We start from the raw sequence: 20,396 nt of genomic DNA, 5'->3' as shown, positions 1-20,396 counted from the left end.
CCGTAACTTCGGATACGTCACTTATAACTTGGCGGTAGCTTGTCGACCAATTCCTATACCAGCATCGGGTTGTTCAGGTGGTCTCTGAGCTGTGCAGCTTCAAGATGATCGCACAGTTGCTTCACCGTAATCCCGAAGTTAATTAAGGTCTCCAGCCGATCTCCTCTCGGCGCAGTTTTGTCATCCGGAACCGAATCCGGCAGAACTAGCCGACTGCTGACTGCCTCGAGTACGTCTCCCTGTAGACAGTCCTGCAGCCGCTTCAAGTTCTCCAAGTTCGTGAACCCACATGTCGCCGTCGTGTGCTACTGTTAAACAGCGGCCAGACTTCCGGCTCTCCACGAAACTTCGGAAGGTGCTGGGACACTGCTTACCGAGCGGCTAGCTGCTGTTTCGAGATATGGCCAATATCACGCCCCGGCCCGTCGGGATCATGACTGCTCTGCACGCTGCCATACCGGCTCTGACTGTGACGGCTTTTCGCTGGATAGTCCAACGGCTCGCTGCTTTCGTCTTCGCTGGACTCTGGCTCGTTGTCGACGATTTCAGACACTTCCTTTACCGGTTTCAACGACTTCGTTTTGTTCGCCACTCCTGCTCCCAGCGGAGCTCCACCTTTCGGGAAAGCTCCCCTGACATCCGAGGCCGACTGCTGCGTGTTTGTCTTCCTTGACTGTTGCAGCAACTCCTCCACAGCCTCCTCCTACGTCCTTGGACGCATTCACTCTTTTGACGCTGTTGTCGAATTTCTTCCGAATCGCGTCTCGCTTCTCCAGAAAACTCTTCTCCGCAACCAGTTGAGCGTCCAACATTTCCTGCTCATGCTGCAATTGCTGCTCTTCTCTCTCGCGTTGTACTTGGAGTTCCAGTTCCCGCATTTCTCGTTCTTGCCTCAGCTGTTTCTGCTTCCACGCTTTCTGCCTGGCGAGTAGCTTCTACCACGCCTCCATCTGCTTTGCAAAGACCTTCTCCTTGGCAAGTTGTTCCTCTTCCAACTGCTTCTTAGTCGGATCCGCATCGGAACCAACTCCCTGATCGGACCCTTCATCGTCTTTTTGGCCGGTCTTCTTGCCACCTCGCGTCTTGCCTCTCGTGTCCGGAACCTTCAATTGTTGAGCACTAGCGAAAACACACACTTGACAGCGCCAATCGGCTTTCACAACCTCCTGGTCTACGCCAGCGCAGGAGAAATGAACCCACTGCCTACATTTCCCACATTGGACCCAATCTACATCCTCCGACAACTTACAACTTACAGCGTTATTGTGATCTGCTGACCAAACTCCACTTACTTCACTCCAACTACTAATACTATCTTTATTTCAAACTTCCAAACTACTTCTTTAATCTTGCAATAAATTCGCCATCAATCAACTAGGCTAGATGTACCAGTCGTGGCTATAGCACCAGTTGTCGCACTAGTGCTTTATATGCCAAATGGCCAATTAAATCACCGCAAACCAAGTTCATATCGATAAAGCATATTCATATGATACGATAACACCTTTGATCTTCCCAAAACAAGCAAAGCATAATTGTAAAAAATGATTTTGCTTCATTTTTGACGTTCGCACCAGTTGTCGCACTAGTGGTCCCAATTTGGCCAATCCCATAAGAAAACAATGGGATTTGCCAAATAAGGAACCAAAATTAAGAATAGTGCCACAACTGGTGCATGCGTCCCTATCAATTTTGAGGATAATAACGATTTTTATTGTCATTCATTCGGTCATTCGGCCGAAAGAATTATTTGGCCGAAAGGGTCATTTGGCCGAAAGGATCGTTTGGCCGAAAGGGTCACTTGGCCGAAAGGGTCATTAGGCCGAAAGGGTTATTTAGTCGAAAGGGCCATTTAGCCGAAAGGGCCATTTAGCCGAAAGGGTCATTTAGCCGAAATGATATTATGGCACGTAACTTTGAGAAGATGGAGGAAACCTATATCAGACTGAAGAGGGAAGCCAAGCGGATCGGACTAGTCATCAACACGTCGAAGACGAAGTACATGATAGGAAGAGGTTCAAGAGAAGACAATGTGAGCCACCCACCGTGAGTTTGCATCGGTGGTGACGAAATCAAGGTGGTAGAAGAATGTGTGTACTTGGGCTCACTGGTGACTGCCGAAAATGATACCAGCAGAGAAATTCGGAGACGCATAGTGGCTGGAAATCGTACGTACTTTGGACTCCGTAAGACGCTCCGATCGAATGGAGTTCGCCGCCGTACCAAACTGACAATCTACAAAAACGCTCATTAGACCGGTAGTCCTCTACGGACACGAGACCTCGACCAACACGCACTTGGAGTTTTCGAAAGGAAAGTGCTGCATACCGTACCATCTATGGTGGGGTGCAGATTGCGGACGGTACGTGGAGAAGGCGAATGAACCACGAGTTGCATGAGCTTCTGGGAGAACTATCCATCGTTCACATCGCGAAAATCGGACGACTGCGTTGGGCCGGTCACGTAGCCAGAATGTCGGACAGTACGGGCACAAGAAGGCGAGGTGCACAGCGGGCAAGGTGGATCGATCAGGTGGAAGATGGCTTGCAGACCCTTCGTAGACTGCGTGGTTGGCGACGTGTCGCCATGGACCGAGCCGAATGGAGATGACTCTTATATACCGCACAGGCCACTTCGGCCTTAGTCTAAATAAATGAAATGAATGATAATTTGGCCCAAAGGGTCGTTTGGCCGAAAGGGTCGTTTGACCGAATGGTCAATTGACTGAAAAGGTAATTAGGACGGAAGGGTCATTTTACCGAATAGGACATTTGGCCGAATAGGTCCTTTCGGCCAAATGATCCTTTCGGCCAAATGACCCTTTCGGTCAAATGACCCTTTAGGCATATTGACCCTTTCGGTCAAATGACCTTTTCGGCCAAATGACCTTTGCAACAACAATCTTACGGGTGAGGTGAATAATCTGCAAATCGTTAAATTTAAGTGAAAATTAAAGGATTTTGCTCATTTTCCCATTACAGCTCAATAATGAATAACTAATATTGAATTGCAATGGTAATACTCGTTCATTAATGTCCTACAAAAGATTATATGAGTAATTTTGTCAGTGAGGACATTTTTCCCCAAGGGTGCCTTATGCACTGTTCTCCCCTACATTACATACAGCTACACGTAGCTCAACGTTAGCTTTGCGTACAACCCGATTGGGCTGCACCTTTGAGTTTTCAATAAATTTTTAAACATTTTCTAGCCGATGAAGGGCAATTAAAATTTCGTAATATTTAAAACTGCATCCATCTTCATCTTGCTTTGTACCGTGACTCTTGCCGCAAGGCTGAGGAAGGCTCGTGCAATTTCCACATGCAATTTCTAAGCTCATCAAATTGACCTGAAGCAGTATTACGAAATATTTTATCTTTAATGCTATGCCACTGACATAACACAAAACACTGCGCTTCTTGTCTGATGCATATCCACCATCGAACAAACTGTTTCAGTCCATCCAATACAATTACTCTTCTACTGGCACGTTGTCATAAAAGCATCATCCCATTCGCTCGTAACATCCATAAAGCGCTTTGATGTTTTAAGAACCTCGAAGGGCAGCGAAGAACATTTACGATCTCCATCTTCTTCGATCCCGAAAGAGGTAACCGAGTTAATCGGCTCCCAACAACCTACATCGCGTCAATAAAGTGCATCTCCAGTCCAGCCAACATACATCCAACAATTCACAGCAAGGGAAAGAAAGAACTTGTCAATTTCCCGTGAGAATGTGTGATTGATGTGATTGGCCCTGGGTGAAGATACTCGTCCCTGATGACTTTCTCGACTCAGTATGATTGCATGCGCACTAGACTGAACCAGCCTCGCGAACAATCGATATGGTTTAAGTTAAGTAAATCATTAGTTGTCCAATTCCCATCAAGTCATGTCATTTTTCTAAAGGGTTTATACAAAAAAAAACTAACGCAGGAGATTTGACGAGATAATTATCAATCGTTTGGTACGTGGATGATAAAGCTAACATTTTAAAACTGTGGATCTGCCTAATGTGCATCTTAACTGCTGACTGAGAGAAGTGATCATCAAAAACTCCTCATGCTTGTAGCTTCGAAATGAATTTCTTATTATGACATATGTACGGATGGCCATTGCCGTTGCTTCCGACGAATACGCCATCGTTGCCGTGGTTATCCACAGCAGACTGAGAGAGCATTTTTATTGCACCAATTCCCAAGATTGATGGGATGGCCCATCTTGTTTTGGCTTTCCGAATCCGAATAACCCAATTTCCGTGAAGTTCGGTCAAGACAGGGCAAACATAAATCCTCTTCATAGTTTCGTTGTCCAAGATACTGGCCCTGTTTTTTTTTGCGTTGAATCACTCATCTTACATTTATCGCATGCTTCCTATACATCGAGTAAGTTGTTCGCGAATTCGAGCCCACATGGTGGTCTTCACCAAGTAAGAACAAATCGAAAGCAAAAAGAAAAAGACGGCTATCGATTCATTTGGATCGGGCAATTAATCTAATATTCCAAAACAGATTATTTGCCAATAAATCACCAGATAAATATCGGCCCAGGGAGACTTGTACCTCCCCAAGCGATGAGATGCGTTTTAATTTATTGCTGTGTTATGGCATCAGATAATAAGTTGAAACGCTGCTGAAAATTACAAATTGTTTTTTTTTTTGTTTTACTAGATCAATTAGAATTGATTTTGAAATAAATGGTGATGCATTCTAATTCACAAAATGAGAACTACTTCGCCACTTCGAAAAAGTATTCAACTGTTTTTACTTATGTCAGAATCAACAGATTTTGCTTGATTTTTCAACAATTTTTTTATCTATTGGCCAGCCAGCTGGCGCTGGCCGAAGTTTTTAATTCCATTCCACCGCAGCAATTAGGGTCCTATTCAGAGTCACGATCCGTCTCCAATCTGCTTCGAAAATTTTGCTTCAAAGATCAAACCATCTTCATCATCATCATCATCTTTAGGTAAAACGACGATAACAAGCCAAACCATCGAGCACAATGAAACTGTTTGGACAACTAATCATAATTCAATTGCAAAACTTGGTCTCTCAATTCTTCGTCTTGTTTGGGGTGTGGATCCGATCCGACCGATGCGTGCACTTCAAACGTCTTCGTCGGTCAGGTCCAGCAGACTGAAAGTTTTCTTTTCTCCTACGGACAAACTCATCGTCTCCCGTGTGCCCACATCGCGCCCCCACAAAGCATTCGGATCGTCACCTTTCCAAGAGCTATTTCTATAACATGCTTTGCCGAAAGTTTACTCCCAAACTCCCAGCAGTTGGCGGGCGATGATGACGACGATATGCCGACACCAAATCTTCACCGTGTCGAGCAAAACATCGAGCGGGGAGAAGGAAGGACGGACTTAGCGCCAAAGTTTAGACAACACAAATCGACAAATTCAAATTCACGAGAGGGCAAAGTTTTGACTCCCTGGGCGACGATTTTCGATTCAAGTAGGTTTGAATAAGCGACACTGTTGTCAATTCATGCACGGTGCCGTAGGATGATGTCGTGTATAATTTTGGTTTTCAAGTAGGTATGGGGAAATGTTTGATGTTTGCGTCTTCAATAGCATAATAACGGTCACGCTTTTGAAAACTCTGCTATGCTTTGCTTATTGATTAAATGACTAACTTTGTTATTAATGCCACTTATTGGATTTCCAGAGTAAACAATTCGGTGTATTACATTTCGAAACTTCGGAGTAAAACCCAAACAACCCTGATGAGATTAAATTCCTGCTGATATTATTATCATTTTCTGTCTTTATTAAAAAGATCTTCAGCCCTACACTACTGATATTGTATTATATTCATAAATTTCTAGAAAATTATTCAAACGAAAATACCCAAAGATTTTCAATGATAAACCATTGGAGAAAAAAAATCAGAGTATTCACAAATAATTACCAGAGAGATGAATAGGCTGATTTTTTTGAGATTCCTCATTTTTTCAGGAGAGGATTCTATCGGAAATTCAGAGAGTATTCTCCCGCAAATTCGGAGAGGATTCTCCCGAGAATCATAAGAGGATTCTTCCGAAACTTCGGAGAGGATTCTCCAGAGAATCCGAAAAGGATTCTCCCGAGAATCCGAAGAGGATTCTCCCGAGACTCCGGGGAAGATTCCCACGAGAATCCGGAGAGGATTCTCCCGAGAATCCGGAGAGGATTCTCCCGAGAATCCGGAGAGGATTCTCCCGAGAATCCGGAGAGGATTCTCCCGAGAATCCGGAGAGGATTCTCCCGAGAATCCGGAGAGGATTCTCCCGAGAATCCGGAGAGGATTCTCCCGAGAATCTGGAGGATTCTCCGAGAATCCGGAGAGGATTCTCCTGAGAATCCGGAGAGGATTCTCCTGAGAATCCGGAGAGGATTCTCCGAGAATCCGGAGAGGATTCTCCGAGAATCCGGAGAGATTCTCCCGAGAATCCGAGAGGATTCTCGAGAATCCGGAAAGGATTCTCCTGAGAATCCGGAAAGGATTCTCCTGAGAATCGGAAAGGATTTTCCTGAGAATCCGGAAAGGATTCTCCTGAGAATCCGGAGATTCTCCGAGAATCAGGAGGATTCTCCCGAGAATCCGGAGAGGATTCTCCTGAGAACTGGAGAGGATTCTCGAGAATCCGGAGAGGATTCTCCCGAGAATCTGGAGAGGATTCTCCCGAGAATCGGAGAGGATTCTCCTGAGAATCTGAGAGGATTCTCCTGAGAATCCGGAGAGAGGATTCTCCGAGAATCCGGAGAGGATTCTCCCGAGAATCGGAGAGGATTTTCCCGAGAATCCGGAGAGGATTCTCCTGAGAATCGGAGAGGATTCTCCTGAGAACTCGGAGAGGATTCTCCTGAGGAATCCGGAGAGAATTCTCCCTGGAATCCGAAGAGGATTCTCCTGAGAATCCGGAGAGGATTCTCCGAATCCTGGAGAGGATTCTCCTGAGAATCCGGAGAGGATTCTCCTGAGAATCCGGAGAGGATTCTCCTGAGAATCCGGAGGATTCTCCCGAGAATCCGGAGAGGATTCTCCTGAGAATCTGGAGAGGATTCTCCTGAGAATCCGGAGAGGATTCTCCTGAGAATCCGGAGAGGATTCTCCTGAGAATCTGGAGAGGATTCTCCTGAGAATCCGGAGAGGATTCTCCTGAGAATCCGGAGAAGGATTCTCCGAGAATCGGAGAGGATTCTCTCGAGAATCCGGAGAGGATTCTCCTGAGAATCCGGAGAGGATTCTCCTGAGAATCCGGAGAGGATTCCTCCGAGAATCCGGAGAGGATTCTCCTGAGAATCGGAGAGGATTCTCCCGAGAACTGGAGAGGATTCTCCTGAGAATCCGGAGAGGATTCTCCTGAGAATCTGGAGAGGATTCTCCTGAGAATCCGGAGAGGATTCTCCTGAGAATCCGGAGAGGATTCTCCTGAGAATCCGGAGAGGATTCTCCGAGAATGAGAGGATTCTGAGAATCCGGAGGATTCTCTCGAGAATCCGGAGAGGATTCTCCGAGAATCCGGAGAGGATTCTCCTGAGAATCGGAGAGGATTCTCCTGAGAATCAGAGGATTCTCCTGAGAATCCGGAGAGGATTCTCCTGAGAATCCGGAGAGGATGCTCCTGTGAATCCGGGAAGGATTCTCCGAGAATCCGGAGAGGATTCTCCCGAGAATCCGGAGAGGATTCTCCCGAGAATCCGGAGAGGATTCTCCCGAGAATCCGGAGGATTCTCCTGAGAATCCGGAGAGGATTCTCCCGAGAATCCGGAGAGGATTCTCCCGAGAATCCGGAGAGGATTCTTTTGGGAATCTTGAGAGGATTCTTTTGAGAATCCGGAGAGGATTCTCCAGGTAATCCAGAGAGAATTCTTCCGAGAATCCTGAGAGGATTCTCCTGAGAATCCGGAAAATTCGAGTCGGAATTTCTCCGGAGTCAGAGACCTCCCCGAGAATCCGGGAGAGGATTCTCCCGAGAATCGGAGAGGATTCTCCTGAGAATCTGGAGAGGATTCTCCGAGAATCTGGAGAGGATTCTCCCGTGAATCCGGAGAGGATTCTCCTGAGAATCGGAGAGGATTCTACCCGAGAATCCGGAGAGGATTCTCCCGAGAATCCGGAGAGGATTCTCCCGAGAATCCGGAGAGGATTCTCCCGAGAATCCGGAGAGGATTCTCCCGAGAATCCGGGAAGGATTCTCCCGAGAATCCGGGAAGGATTCTCCCGAGAATCCGGGAAGGATTCTCCCGAGAATCCGGGAAGGATTCTCCCGAGAATCCGGGAAGGATTCTCCCGAGAATCCGGGAAGGATTCTCCCGAGAATCCGGAGAGGATTCTCCCGAGAATCCGGAGAGGATTCTCCCGAGAATCCGGAGAGGATTCTCCCGAGAATCCGGACAGGATTCTCCCGAGAATCCGGACAGGATTCTCCCGAGAATCCGGACAGGATTCTCCCGAGAATCCGGACAGGATTCTCCCGAGAATCCGGACAGGATTCTCCCGAGAATCCGGACAGGATTCTCCCGAGAATCCGGACAGGATTCTCCCGAGAATCCGGAAGGGATTCTCCAGAAAATCCGGACAGGATTCTCCTGGGAATCCGGGCAGGATTCTCCTGAGAATGCGGACAGGATTCTCCTGAGATTCCGGATAGGAATCTCTTAAGAATCCGGGTAGGATTCTCCTGAGAATCCGGATATGATTCTCCTGAGAATCCGGAAAGGATTCTCCTGAGAATCCGGAAATGATTCTCCTGAGAATCCAGAAAGGATTCTCCTGAGAATCCGGAAAGGATTCTGACAATACATTTAGGATCTCCTGAGAATCCGGATATGATTCTTCTGAGAATCCGGATATGATTCTCCTGAGAATCCAGATATGATTCTCCTGAGAATCCGAAAGGATTCTCCTGAGAATCCGGAGAGGATTCTCCTGAGAATCGGAGAGGATTCTCCTGAGAATCGGAGAGGATTCTCCCGAGAATCCGGAGAGGATTCTCTCGAAAATCCGGAGAGGATTCTCCTGAGAATCCGGAGAGAGGATTCTCCTGAGAATCCGGAGAGGATTCTCCTGAGAATCCGGAGAGGATTCTCCCGAGGAATCCGGAGAGGATTCTCCTGAGAATCCGGAGAGGATTCTCCTGAGAATCTGGAGAGGATTCTCCTGAGAATCCGGAGAGGATTCTCCTGAGAATCCGGAGAGGATTCTCCCTGAGAATCCGGAGAGGATTCTCCGAGAATCGGAGGATTCTGAGAATCCGGAGAGGATTCTCCCGAGAATCCGAAGAGGATTCTCCCGAGAATCCGGAGAGGATTCTCCCGAGAATCCGGAGAGGATTCTCCCGAGAATCCGGAGAGGATTCTCCCGAGAATCCGGAGAGGATTCTCCCGAGAATCCGGAGAGGATTCTCCCGAGAATCCGGAGAGGATTCTCCCGAGAATCCGGAGAGGATTCTCCCGAGAATCCGGAGAGGATTCTCCCGAGAATCCGGAGAGGATTCTCCCGAGAATCCGGAGAGGATTCTCCCGAGAACTTCCGGAGAGGATTCCTCTTTGAGAATCCGAGAATCCGGAGGATTCTTTCCCCAGAGAGGATTCTCCCGAGAATCCGGAGAGGATTCTCCCGAGAATCCGGACAGGATTCTCCCGAGAATCCGGAGAGGATTCTCCCGAGAATCCGGAGAGGATTCTCCCGAGAATCCGGAGAGGATTCTCCCGAGAATCCGGAGAGGATTCTCCCGAGAATCCGGAGAGGATTCTTCCGAGAATCCGAAGAGGATTCTCCCGTGAATCCGGACAGGATTCTCCCGTGAATCCGGACAGGATTCTCCCTTGAATCCAGACAGGATTCTCCCGTGAATCCAGACAGGATTCTCCTGAGAATCCGGAAGGGATTCTCCAGAAAATCCGGACAGGATTCTCCTGGGAATCCGGGCAGGATTCTCCTGGGAATCCGGAGAGGATTCTCCGAGAATCCGGACAGGATTCTCCCGGGAATCCGGACAGGAATCTCCTGAGAACTGGAGAGGATTCTCCTGGGAATCCTGGAGAGGATTCTCCTGAGAATCCGGAGAGGATTCTCCTGAGAATCCGGAGAGGATTCTCCTGAGAATCCGGAAAGTATTCTCCTGAGAATCTGGAAAGGATTCTCCTGAGAATCCGGAAAGGATTCTCCTGAGAATCCGGAAAGGATTCTCCCGTGAATCCGGGACAGGATTCTCCTGAGAATCCGGACAGGATTCTCCCGTGAATCCGGACAGGATTCTCCTGAGAATCCGGACAGGATTCTCCCGTGAATCCGGACAGGATTCTCCCGTGAATCCGGACAGGATTCTCCCGAGAATCCGGAGAGGATTCTCCCAAGAATCCGGAGAGGATTCTCCCGAGAATCCGGAGAGGATTCTCCCGAGAATCCGGAGAGGATTCTCCCGAGAATCTGGAGAGGATTCTTTTGATCTGGAGAGGATTCTCCCGCGAATCTGGAGAGGATTCTCACGAGTATCCGGAGAGGATTCTTTTGGGAATCTTGAGAGGATTCTTTTGAGAATCCGGAGAGGATTCTCCAGGTAATCCAGAGAGAATTCTTCCGAGAATCCTGAGAGGATTCTTCTGAGAATCCTGAGAGGATTCTTCCAAGAATCCTGAGATGTTTTTTCCAAGAATCCTGAGAGGATTTTTCCGAGAATCCTGAGAGGTTTCTTCCGAGAATCCTTAGAGGATTCTTTTGAGAATCCGGAGAGGATTCTCCCGCGAATCTGGAGAGGATTATCCCACAATTCCGGAGAGGATTCTTTCGAGATTCCGGAGATGTTTCTTCGAAGAATATAAAGAGGATTCTTCCGAGAATCCGGAAAGGATTATCCCGAGAATCCAGAAAAAAAATCTCCCGAGAATCCGGAGAGGACTATCTCGAAAATCCGGAGAGATTTCTCCCGAGGATCCGGAGAGGATTCTTCCTTGAATCTGGAGAGGATTATTTCGAGAATCCGGAGAGGATTCTCACGAGTATTTGGAGAGGATTCTCCCAAAGAATCCCTTACAGTTTTTGAAATGGTGAGAATTTTGAGGGTATCGATAATATTTTTTTTTGTTCTTGTTCCCAGCAAACAATAAATATAGCTGAATACGCTTTTATGGTTGATAAGTTTTTTGTTTGAAAAAGATTTTTGGTTAAATATGCGCTCTATCATTTTCCAATGCTTGTTAAGGGTTTCAATGATTTTAATTCAAATGATTCGATTGTAATGAGCACGAAAACCGTTTCAAAATACAATTGAATTAATATAAAAAATAATATTTGTACTCACAAGCAACAACGATGGAAGCCGGCTGGCTGATGGTTTTCCCCCGCGGAGACCACGCATGGCATTCACACTTGAACGGCGGTTTCCCGAAGTACTCGTACACCAAATCTCGCGAAACGGTGGCGGTCACTTCCTGATAGTGAACGCCGCTGTGGGGGTCCACGTGCGATTCCTCGACCGACGGTGGTGGCTTGTTGCTGCCGCTGCATTTGAAGTGCACCTATTCGAAGAAAGTAAACAATAGAGGAAAGCTATTAGATTAATTTGAATATTGAAAGACAGGTGACTGTGAAGGAGATTTGTTGAACGTGTTGTTTTTATCAAGTTTACCTTCGGAGGATTCTGTAGTGGAATAAGCACCATGGTTGTATCGCACCAGCAGGTTGTGAAACGTGTCGGAAAAGCAAAAATCCTCGCCCCAACTACGCCGCATGATGGTAGGTTAGTGGCTGGTGTTGTGTTTTAGAGTTTCGCATGAAATATTCATTCGACCAACGAGCCAGCCAGCCATGAGTGAAAGTAATCCAGACAGAGCAGATAGCATGGTGTGATGCTGGGTGGTGTGTAAAATGTATGTAAATGTAGGGATTGGCAATGGACAACCAACGAGTGGAGAGGAAATGGAACTAGACTTTGAATACCAAATTGAATCTTGTTTGGGCTCTAAGAAATTGGTTATGGAGAGTAGGCATTAAATATTAAGGATACTACTTCCCAAAATGCTACTTGATGCTGTGTTTTGATAGTTTTCCAAAAATTGAAAGGTTATGGTGGAAAGTTTTTTTTTAATTTTTTACAGACTTACTGGAAATTAATTAGGAATCATTCTTCAGCATGAATGTCTTATGATGTTCTGTGTTCTGTGTTTTTGAAGTATGAGGACTTCAGAAGTGGTAATCTTCAGGAAGTCGACAGAAATTTTGAAAGATCTCATCTGTCTGTAATAGAGCCAACAATACCAAGGTTTAGATCGATTTTTGAAACGCCGACGTTTCGATCCGGGGATGAGATCTTCATCATAGTCGATCGCCGGATGAAATAAATTTGTCAACGCTATTATTCACGACTGACAGCAACTTCGGAAATCGAGCTACAAAATTCCTAAGAAATAGTTATGTATTTCACTAACAGAGTTGCAAAACGAAAGCAGTCTATTTTCGATAGCAACCATTATTGATTTATTGGCATTTATCGGTGAGTACAACATCTAGAGCTCAAAGTAAAGAGGGAGCGCAACAATGAAGAACAGTATGAATAGGTGTCGCAAGCGAGCGACGAGTATGAAGCGAACAGAAATTGAAATTTTAGTAGAGGACCAGTTGTGAGAACAGCATTGTTGAAATCGCTGTTATTTTGCCTAACGTCCACCCATAACGGCTTGGGTAGTAGCATGGTGACTACTCTTACCAAGACAGGCAAAATAACAACGATGTCAAGCTACTATTATGCTGTTCGGCGCATGAGAACTTCTGTCGATCGGTGGCTTGTTAGGAGATCCATACGAAAATCGCGCAGCTTTGCCTCACGCCTCATCCCGCAGCTCTTACTTTGCCCAAGATGATCTTATTCCAACCACATTTCAATTTTGCTATTATCAATTGCTATTTGCAATAAGTTACATTAAATAAAATTAGTCAGATCGAACTGTTAGCTCAGAAGGTATGTCCAAAACTACTATTTTTATTCGCAAAACGCATTTATGACCTCACTATTCACCTACAGTTCTATTTTTGTATTTTATAATATACGAGAAAATCATCAAAATCGCTAGGAAGATTGATCTGAGTTTTCTCAAATATCCGAACTCATCCGCCTTCAACGTTGTCTTATTTAGCCTAATCTCTGAGAAGATACGAAAATCCCGATTCAACTGCTCTGCCATTCCCTTGGCCATAGATGATTTCGCAATGGATGCATCTTACCACCCATCCCATCCAAAACCAAAGAAACCCTTCCATACACATCGTAGAAATCTCAGCGAAGAAAGTAGAAATTTAAATAAAATAATCCTTTTATTGCATCCCCTGATCTCCATCTGATTCTTTCCATATTCCATTGTAGCTCTTGAGTGTTTCCCCCCACGGCATAAAACACATACCTAATAGACTGAATTGTTTCCAGCTGCTTCTGCTCGTTGCTGTTGATAGGAAAAGTGAAAGATCGTTCCGTTAAATACAAGAACCTCACTTCCCCCATCTCCACCACTCGAAGGAAGCTAGCGTTGTTCTTTTCGCTTGCGTTTCCACACCCCCCAAATCCAGGACCTCAATCAAACTCCCAAGGATGCCAAAAACGAGTGATACATGTACTTTGACTTCCTTCCCGCTTCCACCCCGACCACTGACTGGGGACCACAAGCTCCGATGCGATTCAGCAACAATGCCAACACGAGGCATTAGCATTTTGCAGTTTCCGGAAAAACAAGCTTTGGCATTAAAATTTTCCACTTTCATTCATGTTCGTCGTCCTGCTGTTGCTGTTCCTGCAGGAAGAAAGCCTCGTGGGGCGAATGAATATTCTCACATACGAACGAGACACAAGTGAATGGTTAGATATCCTCCATTATGCAAAGCAGTCCATCCCAGAAATGTTCTTTGCACGGACGAATCCAGGGGAGATGCGAGGCCGCCCGGAATCAAAAGAGACGAGTGAAAAGATTTTCCTTAAGCTCGTGTGAGATTACATCGGTGTGCATCATTTTCCCCAACCAGGACCGGGATCGGCTTTGTTTAATTTCCCGCCGAGTGATTTATTGGGCTTGAGGAGATCGCTGCTCTGTGGTGCAAGTCCAATAGCTTTTTGGGGGACTTGAGTTGGATCGTGGGTGGTTAGTTGGCGTTTTTTTTCTCTCTGTACAGTTGGAAGGATCAATGTTACAAGGCAATGTGGAGCTCATACACATATAGTCCCATTAGGGAAGCGAAGCTTGAAAGTGGATTAAATGATTAAGCACTCCGAGGGGTAAAAGCGATGTTCATACAGTGTGATGAGGAAGTATTCGACGGTGTGCGGCTATGATGCAAAATGGAGTCCCTCGGTAAACGATTATCTTAATGAGCGTTTTTCTGGAATGTAATTTTGGGCAATGAGAACGTGAAGTAGGATTTATTCTGGAAATGAAATATTCATGATGTTCAGGAGCAGCGATGAAACAAAACATCCAGTTAGTCTAACGAATTGAAAACGATTAGCCCTAATTCTTCAAGAAAAAGCGATGAACATCTCGAACGGCACATTTTTTACAATGGCTCTTTTTGTGTGAATGGTTTACTGTTTGCTGAAGTAAGTTTACATGTTGGTTCTTATATATACACGGTTAGAAAAAAAAGTACCTAATAGTAGGTTCTTTTGACGTAGAATTACGTCCTTCGGTAAGATAGGGGGGTCATTCCAAAGTTTTAATTTTTTTGCTCAAATCGGGGGTTCAGTGTGAATGACAAAATTAAGTAAATTTAAGTACAATATATTAAGCTCTTTTAGTGGAATGTATTAAACCGTCTAAGACGAATTAAGTACTGTCCATTTAATTCCACTAGTTAATTTTCGTTATCTTTGCTGATACTTATTTCGACCACAACTGTGTGTGGTCGTCTTCCAGTGTCGTGTAAAGTCGAGTCAGTACAAGACACTGAAGACGACCACAGTGTGATCATATCTGCAAAAGAGAACGAAAATTAACTAGTGGAATTAAATGGACAGTACTTAATTCGTCTTAGACGGTTTAAATTTAAGTAACCAATTCCTGTGGAAACTATGGTCGTATGCTGACAGGAAAGGGGATCCGATATGCACTTGATCTGAATCGAGCTAATCGTCCTAGTGACAGCGAGATATTCTAAACCAAATTGTGCACACTGTGCTACATCGAAAAGGCAGCCCCTTCAACACCTACATACTACCTACATACAGTAGTGAAACCCTGGTAAGGTAGTCTACCGAAATTCAGCGGCAACAGATCCGGAAACGAATTAAAGACAACAATAGGAAATTCTTTGGGGGGGTCCCGTAGCGTAGTTGGCTACACGTTCGCCGTACAAGCGAATGGTCATGGGTTCGATTCCCAGCCCCTCCACCAAACCCTCGTCAGTCGCCAGACCCGCAGCCCATACGGTGGCATTTGGGGTACGCGCCTTACCGTCACGGCTGCCTGATGACGACTGACAACTTGTTCTTCTCGGAGGCATTCCTCCAACGTTACCCGGATTAATGGCAACCGAACAATGCAACGATCATTGAATACACGACATGGACAAACGGACACAATGGACTCACGATGAGATGGACTGGCAACGGAATAAAAAAAAAAAGGAAATTCTAATCTTAGAACGTGGGAAATTTGAATGAGCCCGCACGTGTTGGGCTCCTGGCTTATGAGCTGTGAAAGATCGACGTGAGCATGGTGGCAATCCAGGAAACACTTCTTCCCGAGCAACACACATGATGTGAATCAGTTGCTAATACTCATATATGACTGAATTTGGTCATATATAAGTTACCGCAACTGAATCAATGTGAATTGTGCTGATAGGGTTCTTCTTCTTCTTATTGGCATTACATCCCCACAGTGGGACAGAGCCGCCTCGCAGCTTAGTTTTCATTAAGCACTTCCACAGTTATTAACTGCGAGGTTTCTAAGCCAGGTTACCATTTTTGCATTCGTATATCATGAGGCTAACACGATGATACTTTTATACCCAGGGAAGTCGAGACAATTTCCAATCCGAAAATTGCCTAGATCGGCACCGGGAATCGAACCACCGGCACCAGGAAAGCCACCCTCAGCATGGTTTTTCTTTGAAGCCGGAAACACAGGAAACACGGAGAACGTGAATTCCGAGCTGAGGATTCTATCGCAAACACAAATGCACATTTACTATTGCGGTGGCGACAGAGTTATCCGGTGGAAGCCAATGAGCAACCACATTTGCGTGTTGAGAATGAAGGGCAAATTTTTCAACTTCAGCCTGATGACGTAAAGAATGCGTTCTATGAAAGCCTTGATAATGTAAAGATTCACCGGAATACAATATCAAAAGAAAAGTTTGTATTCGCGATGTTCTTGAGATGCATTTATAATGTTTATTCAAGTCCCTAGATTCCTTGAGTATTATGTGCATTCCAAATAAATTTCATGCAAATATTGTAGGTTCTCCAAATTGTTCTGGAATTCATATCAATTAGTCTGCAAGGTCAAGGCCTTCTGGTATCCGAAAAAGCAACCCAGCATGCCAAACAAACAGTGTTGGGAGAAATACAGTGAAAAACTATGATTGTCAGAAAATTTACATTTTTCCCAATTATATTCCGTGCTCCGTACACATCAAAATAGTATGTACGGCAACATTGACACACATTCATTCATTTATTTAGTTAACATCTAAACAGATCTGAATCAACAATTTGACGCCACAATGCACGGTTCGAGGCCGCATCTCTCCATCCTCGGATACGCCCCACGCTCGCCAAGTCGTTCTGCACCATTGACACACTATTTTTCTTCATTCTTAGACTGTTTGTTTGATGTTGAATGAGAGTCTCGTGTTGTTTATCTTTCCGTTTTTTTAATTTTCTTTACCAGCTCGTGTGTAGCACCGAGTTAGGTTTGATACCGGGGTTTGATTTCGGTTTGAAACCAGGCGTAGTTGTCCTGCTAGACCAACGGTTCTCAACCTGGGGTACATGTATCCCTGAGGGTACCTACGTTGGCTCCAAAGGGTACCTCGTACACGAATGCTTAATGGCGGATGTATTCAAATTCAAATTAAAATCAATTATGTTTTGGAAAATTTAAAGAAGCTCGAATGTCTCTTTTCAAGATGTTGTGAGACCTTCTTTCAAAAGGCTCGGAAGCCTCCTTTCAAGAGGCTCGGAAGCTTTCTTCCAAGAATCTCGGAAGCCTTCTTCCAAGAGGCTCCAAAGCCTCCTATCGAGAGGTTCGAAAGCCTCTTTTCGAGAGGCTTGAAAGCCTCCTTTCGAGAGGCTTGAAAGCCTCCTTTCGAAAGGCTTGAAAGTCTGCTTCCAAGAGGCTCGGAAGCCTCCTTCCAAGAGGCTCGGAAGCCTCCTTCCAAGAGGCTCGGAAGCCTCCTTCCAAGAGGCTCGGGAGCCTCCTTCCAAGAGGCTCGGATGCCCGCGTCCAAGGGGCACGGGTGCGCCCTTCCAAGCGGCTCCGAAGCCTCCTTCCAAGAGGCTCGGAAGCCTCCTTCCAAGAGGCTCGGAAGCCTCCTTCCAAGAGGCTCAGGAAGCCTCCTTCCAAGAGGCTCGGAAGCCTCCTTCCAAGAGGCCTGGAAGCCTCCTTCCAAGAGGCTCAGAGCCTCCTTCCAAGAGGCTCAAGCCTCCTTCCAAGAGGCTCAGCCTCCTTCCAAGAGGCTCGAAGCCTCCTTCCAAGAGGCTCGGAAGCCTTCTTCCAAGAGGCTCAGAGCCTCCTTCCAAGAGGCTCAAGCCTCCTTCCAAGAGGCTCGGAAGCCTCCTTCCAAGAGGCTCGGAAGCCTCCTTCCAAGAGGCTCGGAAGCCTCCTTCCAAGAGGCTCGGAAGCCTCCTTCCAAGAGGCTCGGAAGCCTCCTTCCAAGAGGCTCGGAAGCCTCCTTCCAAGAGGCTCGGAACCCAAGCAGCACGCGCAACATCTTTCAAATAGGTGTTTGTTCCTAATAAATTGCATTGAAGACACTGGCAATACATCGAGTCACATTAAAGCCACTTCCCAGTTTCAGAAAATCACAATGTTTCATTTCCGTTTAAGTGGCGTCGCAATATTCTACCCATCTGACTTCTTGGGTGGTTTAAAATTCGAAGTGTTTCATATCAGAAACAAAACAGATAAGTTGCAGAATTAATAACACTTCGGTCCATTGCTGTTACGACAATGTTTCTGGTATGTTGCAAAACACTTTGAGCTCAGCTGAGCAGTATTTTATTTTTTTTACAGTCCCCTGCATGTTCCGTATAAGGTACAATGAAGTTACAAATGACTTTGTTGTTTGCACTCCAAATAGAATTGTTGGTGTGATGGTTATAGAAGATGGTTGCAAATCTCAAGGTCCATGGCTCGATTCCCGGTTGGTTTTTGTATTTTTATTTTCATTGTAGCCGCAAGATGTTGCAAATAGGCTCCACCCGCATAATCATGGACCATACTTAGACCGCATCTGTTATAATTGAAGAGAATAAGTGTTACTGTAGCGATGGTCTCACTAATAGTAGTTAACCATAAATGGACAGTCTCATATACTGTTTCAACAGTAGCTCAGATTGTAAACGGCCAAATGACCATATGAGTAATAGGCGGTTAAGTATAATTAACATTTAAATCCGGTCGTTGTTCCGAACAAAATTTTCGATGTACCATACATCAGTTGGTAGATGTACAATTGAAGAACTATATAATTACACATCGACAGCATGGTATGTATTAACAGTAAGTGTTGATGTAGGGTTGGTATGGTAAATCAAGCTTAAAATTGTATGCTAACAATGAAGCGAATAGTGACAATATATCTTATAACGCATATGTAATTTTGACTGCATGGTATGTCGTTTTTCATTATGCGGGCACCTCTTGCGCTTTTTGTGTCACAAAGGAGTTCCAAATATGACGCGTTGTGCATAATTCAGACCTTTAGTAAGTCACACCACAGTTGTTGTTACTCACTGAGAAACAAGAGGTGTTGCTTGGGAAGCCTCCTTCCAAGAGGCTCGGAAGCCTCCTTCCAAGAGGCTCGGAAGCCTCCTTCCAAGAGGCTCGGAAGCCTCCTTCCAAGAGGCTCGGAAGCCTCCTTCCAAGAGGCTCAGAGCCTCCTTCCAAGAGGCTCGGGAAGCCTCCTTCCAAGAGGCCTCGGAAGCCTCCTTCCAAAGGCTCAAGCCTCCTTCCAAGAGGCTCCGGAAGCCTCCTTCCAAGAGGCCTCAGAAGCCTCCTTCCAAGAGGCTCGGAAGCCTCCTTCCAAGAGGCTCAGAAGCCTCCTTCCAAGAGGCCCGGAAGCCTCCTTCCAAGAGGCTCAGAAGCCTCCTTCCAAGAGGCTCAGGAAGCCTCCTTCCAAGAGGCTCGGAAGCCTCCTTCCAAGAGGCTCAGAGCCTCCTTCCAAGAGGCTCGGAAGCCTCCTCCAAGAGGCTCAAGCCTCCTTCCAAGAGGCTCAAGCCTCCTCCAAGAGGCTCAAGCCTCCTTCCAAGAGGCTCAGGCCTCCTTCCAAGAGGCTCAAGCCTCCTTCCAAGAGGCCCAGAGCCTCCTTCCAAGAGGCTCAAGCCTCCTTCCAAGAGGCTCGGAAGCCTCCTTCCAAGAGGCCTGGAAGCCTCCCTTCCAAGAGAGCTCAGGAAGCCTCCTTCCAAGAGGCCTGGAAGCCTCCTTCCAAGAGGCTCAGAAGCCTCCTCCAAGAGGCTCAGGCCTCCTTCCAAGAGGCTCGGAAGCCTCCAAGAGGCTCAGCCTCCTTCCAAGAGGCCCTGCCTCCTTCCAAGAGGGCTCGGAAGCCTCCTTCCAAGAGGCTCAGGCCTCCTTCCAAGAGGCCCAAGCCTCCTTCCAAGAGGCTCGGAAGCCTCCTTCCAAGAGGCCTCAAGCCTCCTTCCAAGAGGCTCGCCTCCTTCCAAGAGGCTCCAGCCTCCTTCCAAGAGGCCTCAAGCCTCCTTCCAAGAGGCTCAAGCCTCCTTCCAAGAGGCTCGGAAGCCTCCTTCCAAGAGGCCTGGAAGCCTCCTTCCAAGAGGCTCGGAAGCCTCCTTCCAAGAGGCTCGGAGCCTCCTTCCAAGAGGCTCAGGCCTCCTTCCAAGAGGCTCGGAAGCCTCCTTCCAAGAGGCTCAAGCCTCTTTCAAAGAGGCACGGAAGCCTCTATCCAAAAGGCTCGGAAGCCTCCTTCCAAGAGGCTCGGAAGCCTCCTTCCAAGGGGCTCGGAAGCCTCCTTTCAAGATTCTCGGGAGCCTTCTCTCAAGAAGCTTGGGAACCTCCTTTCAAGGGGCTTAGAAACCTCGTTTCAAGGGGCTCGGAAACCTCCTTCTATACGGCTCAGACCTTCCAAGAGGCTCGGAAGCCTCCTTCCAAGAGGCTCGGAAGCATTTGAAAATCTTCAGTCTTTCAAGAAGCTTGATGTATGAACACTATTTGAATTGCAAACTCTCACGGAATAATA

The 20,396-nt window shown here is 46.4% G+C and overlaps 1 protein-coding gene across 3 annotated transcripts in view; it reads right to left on the bottom strand.

Annotated features, from left to right (window-relative positions):
- Positions 1–20,396, bottom strand: part of LOC134212634 (netrin receptor unc-5-like) — a 478,948-nt gene that overhangs the window by 289,127 nt on the left and 169,425 nt on the right. For all 3 annotated transcript variants that reach the window (XM_062690650.1, XM_062690652.1, XM_062690651.1), the window contains one exon: positions 11,296–11,512. In XM_062690650.1, the coding sequence (XP_062546634.1) occupies positions 11,296–11,512 (217 nt within the window). The remainder of the gene's footprint in view (positions 1–11,295; positions 11,513–20,396) is intronic.

This window comes from Armigeres subalbatus, chromosome 2, assembly GCF_024139115.2.
Source record: "Armigeres subalbatus isolate Guangzhou_Male chromosome 2, GZ_Asu_2, whole genome shotgun sequence".
Lineage (NCBI taxonomy): Eukaryota > Metazoa > Arthropoda > Insecta > Diptera > Culicidae > Armigeres > Armigeres subalbatus.
The sequence above is the reverse complement of the archived record's forward strand: the minus strand, read 5'-3'. Positions and strand labels throughout refer to the sequence as shown.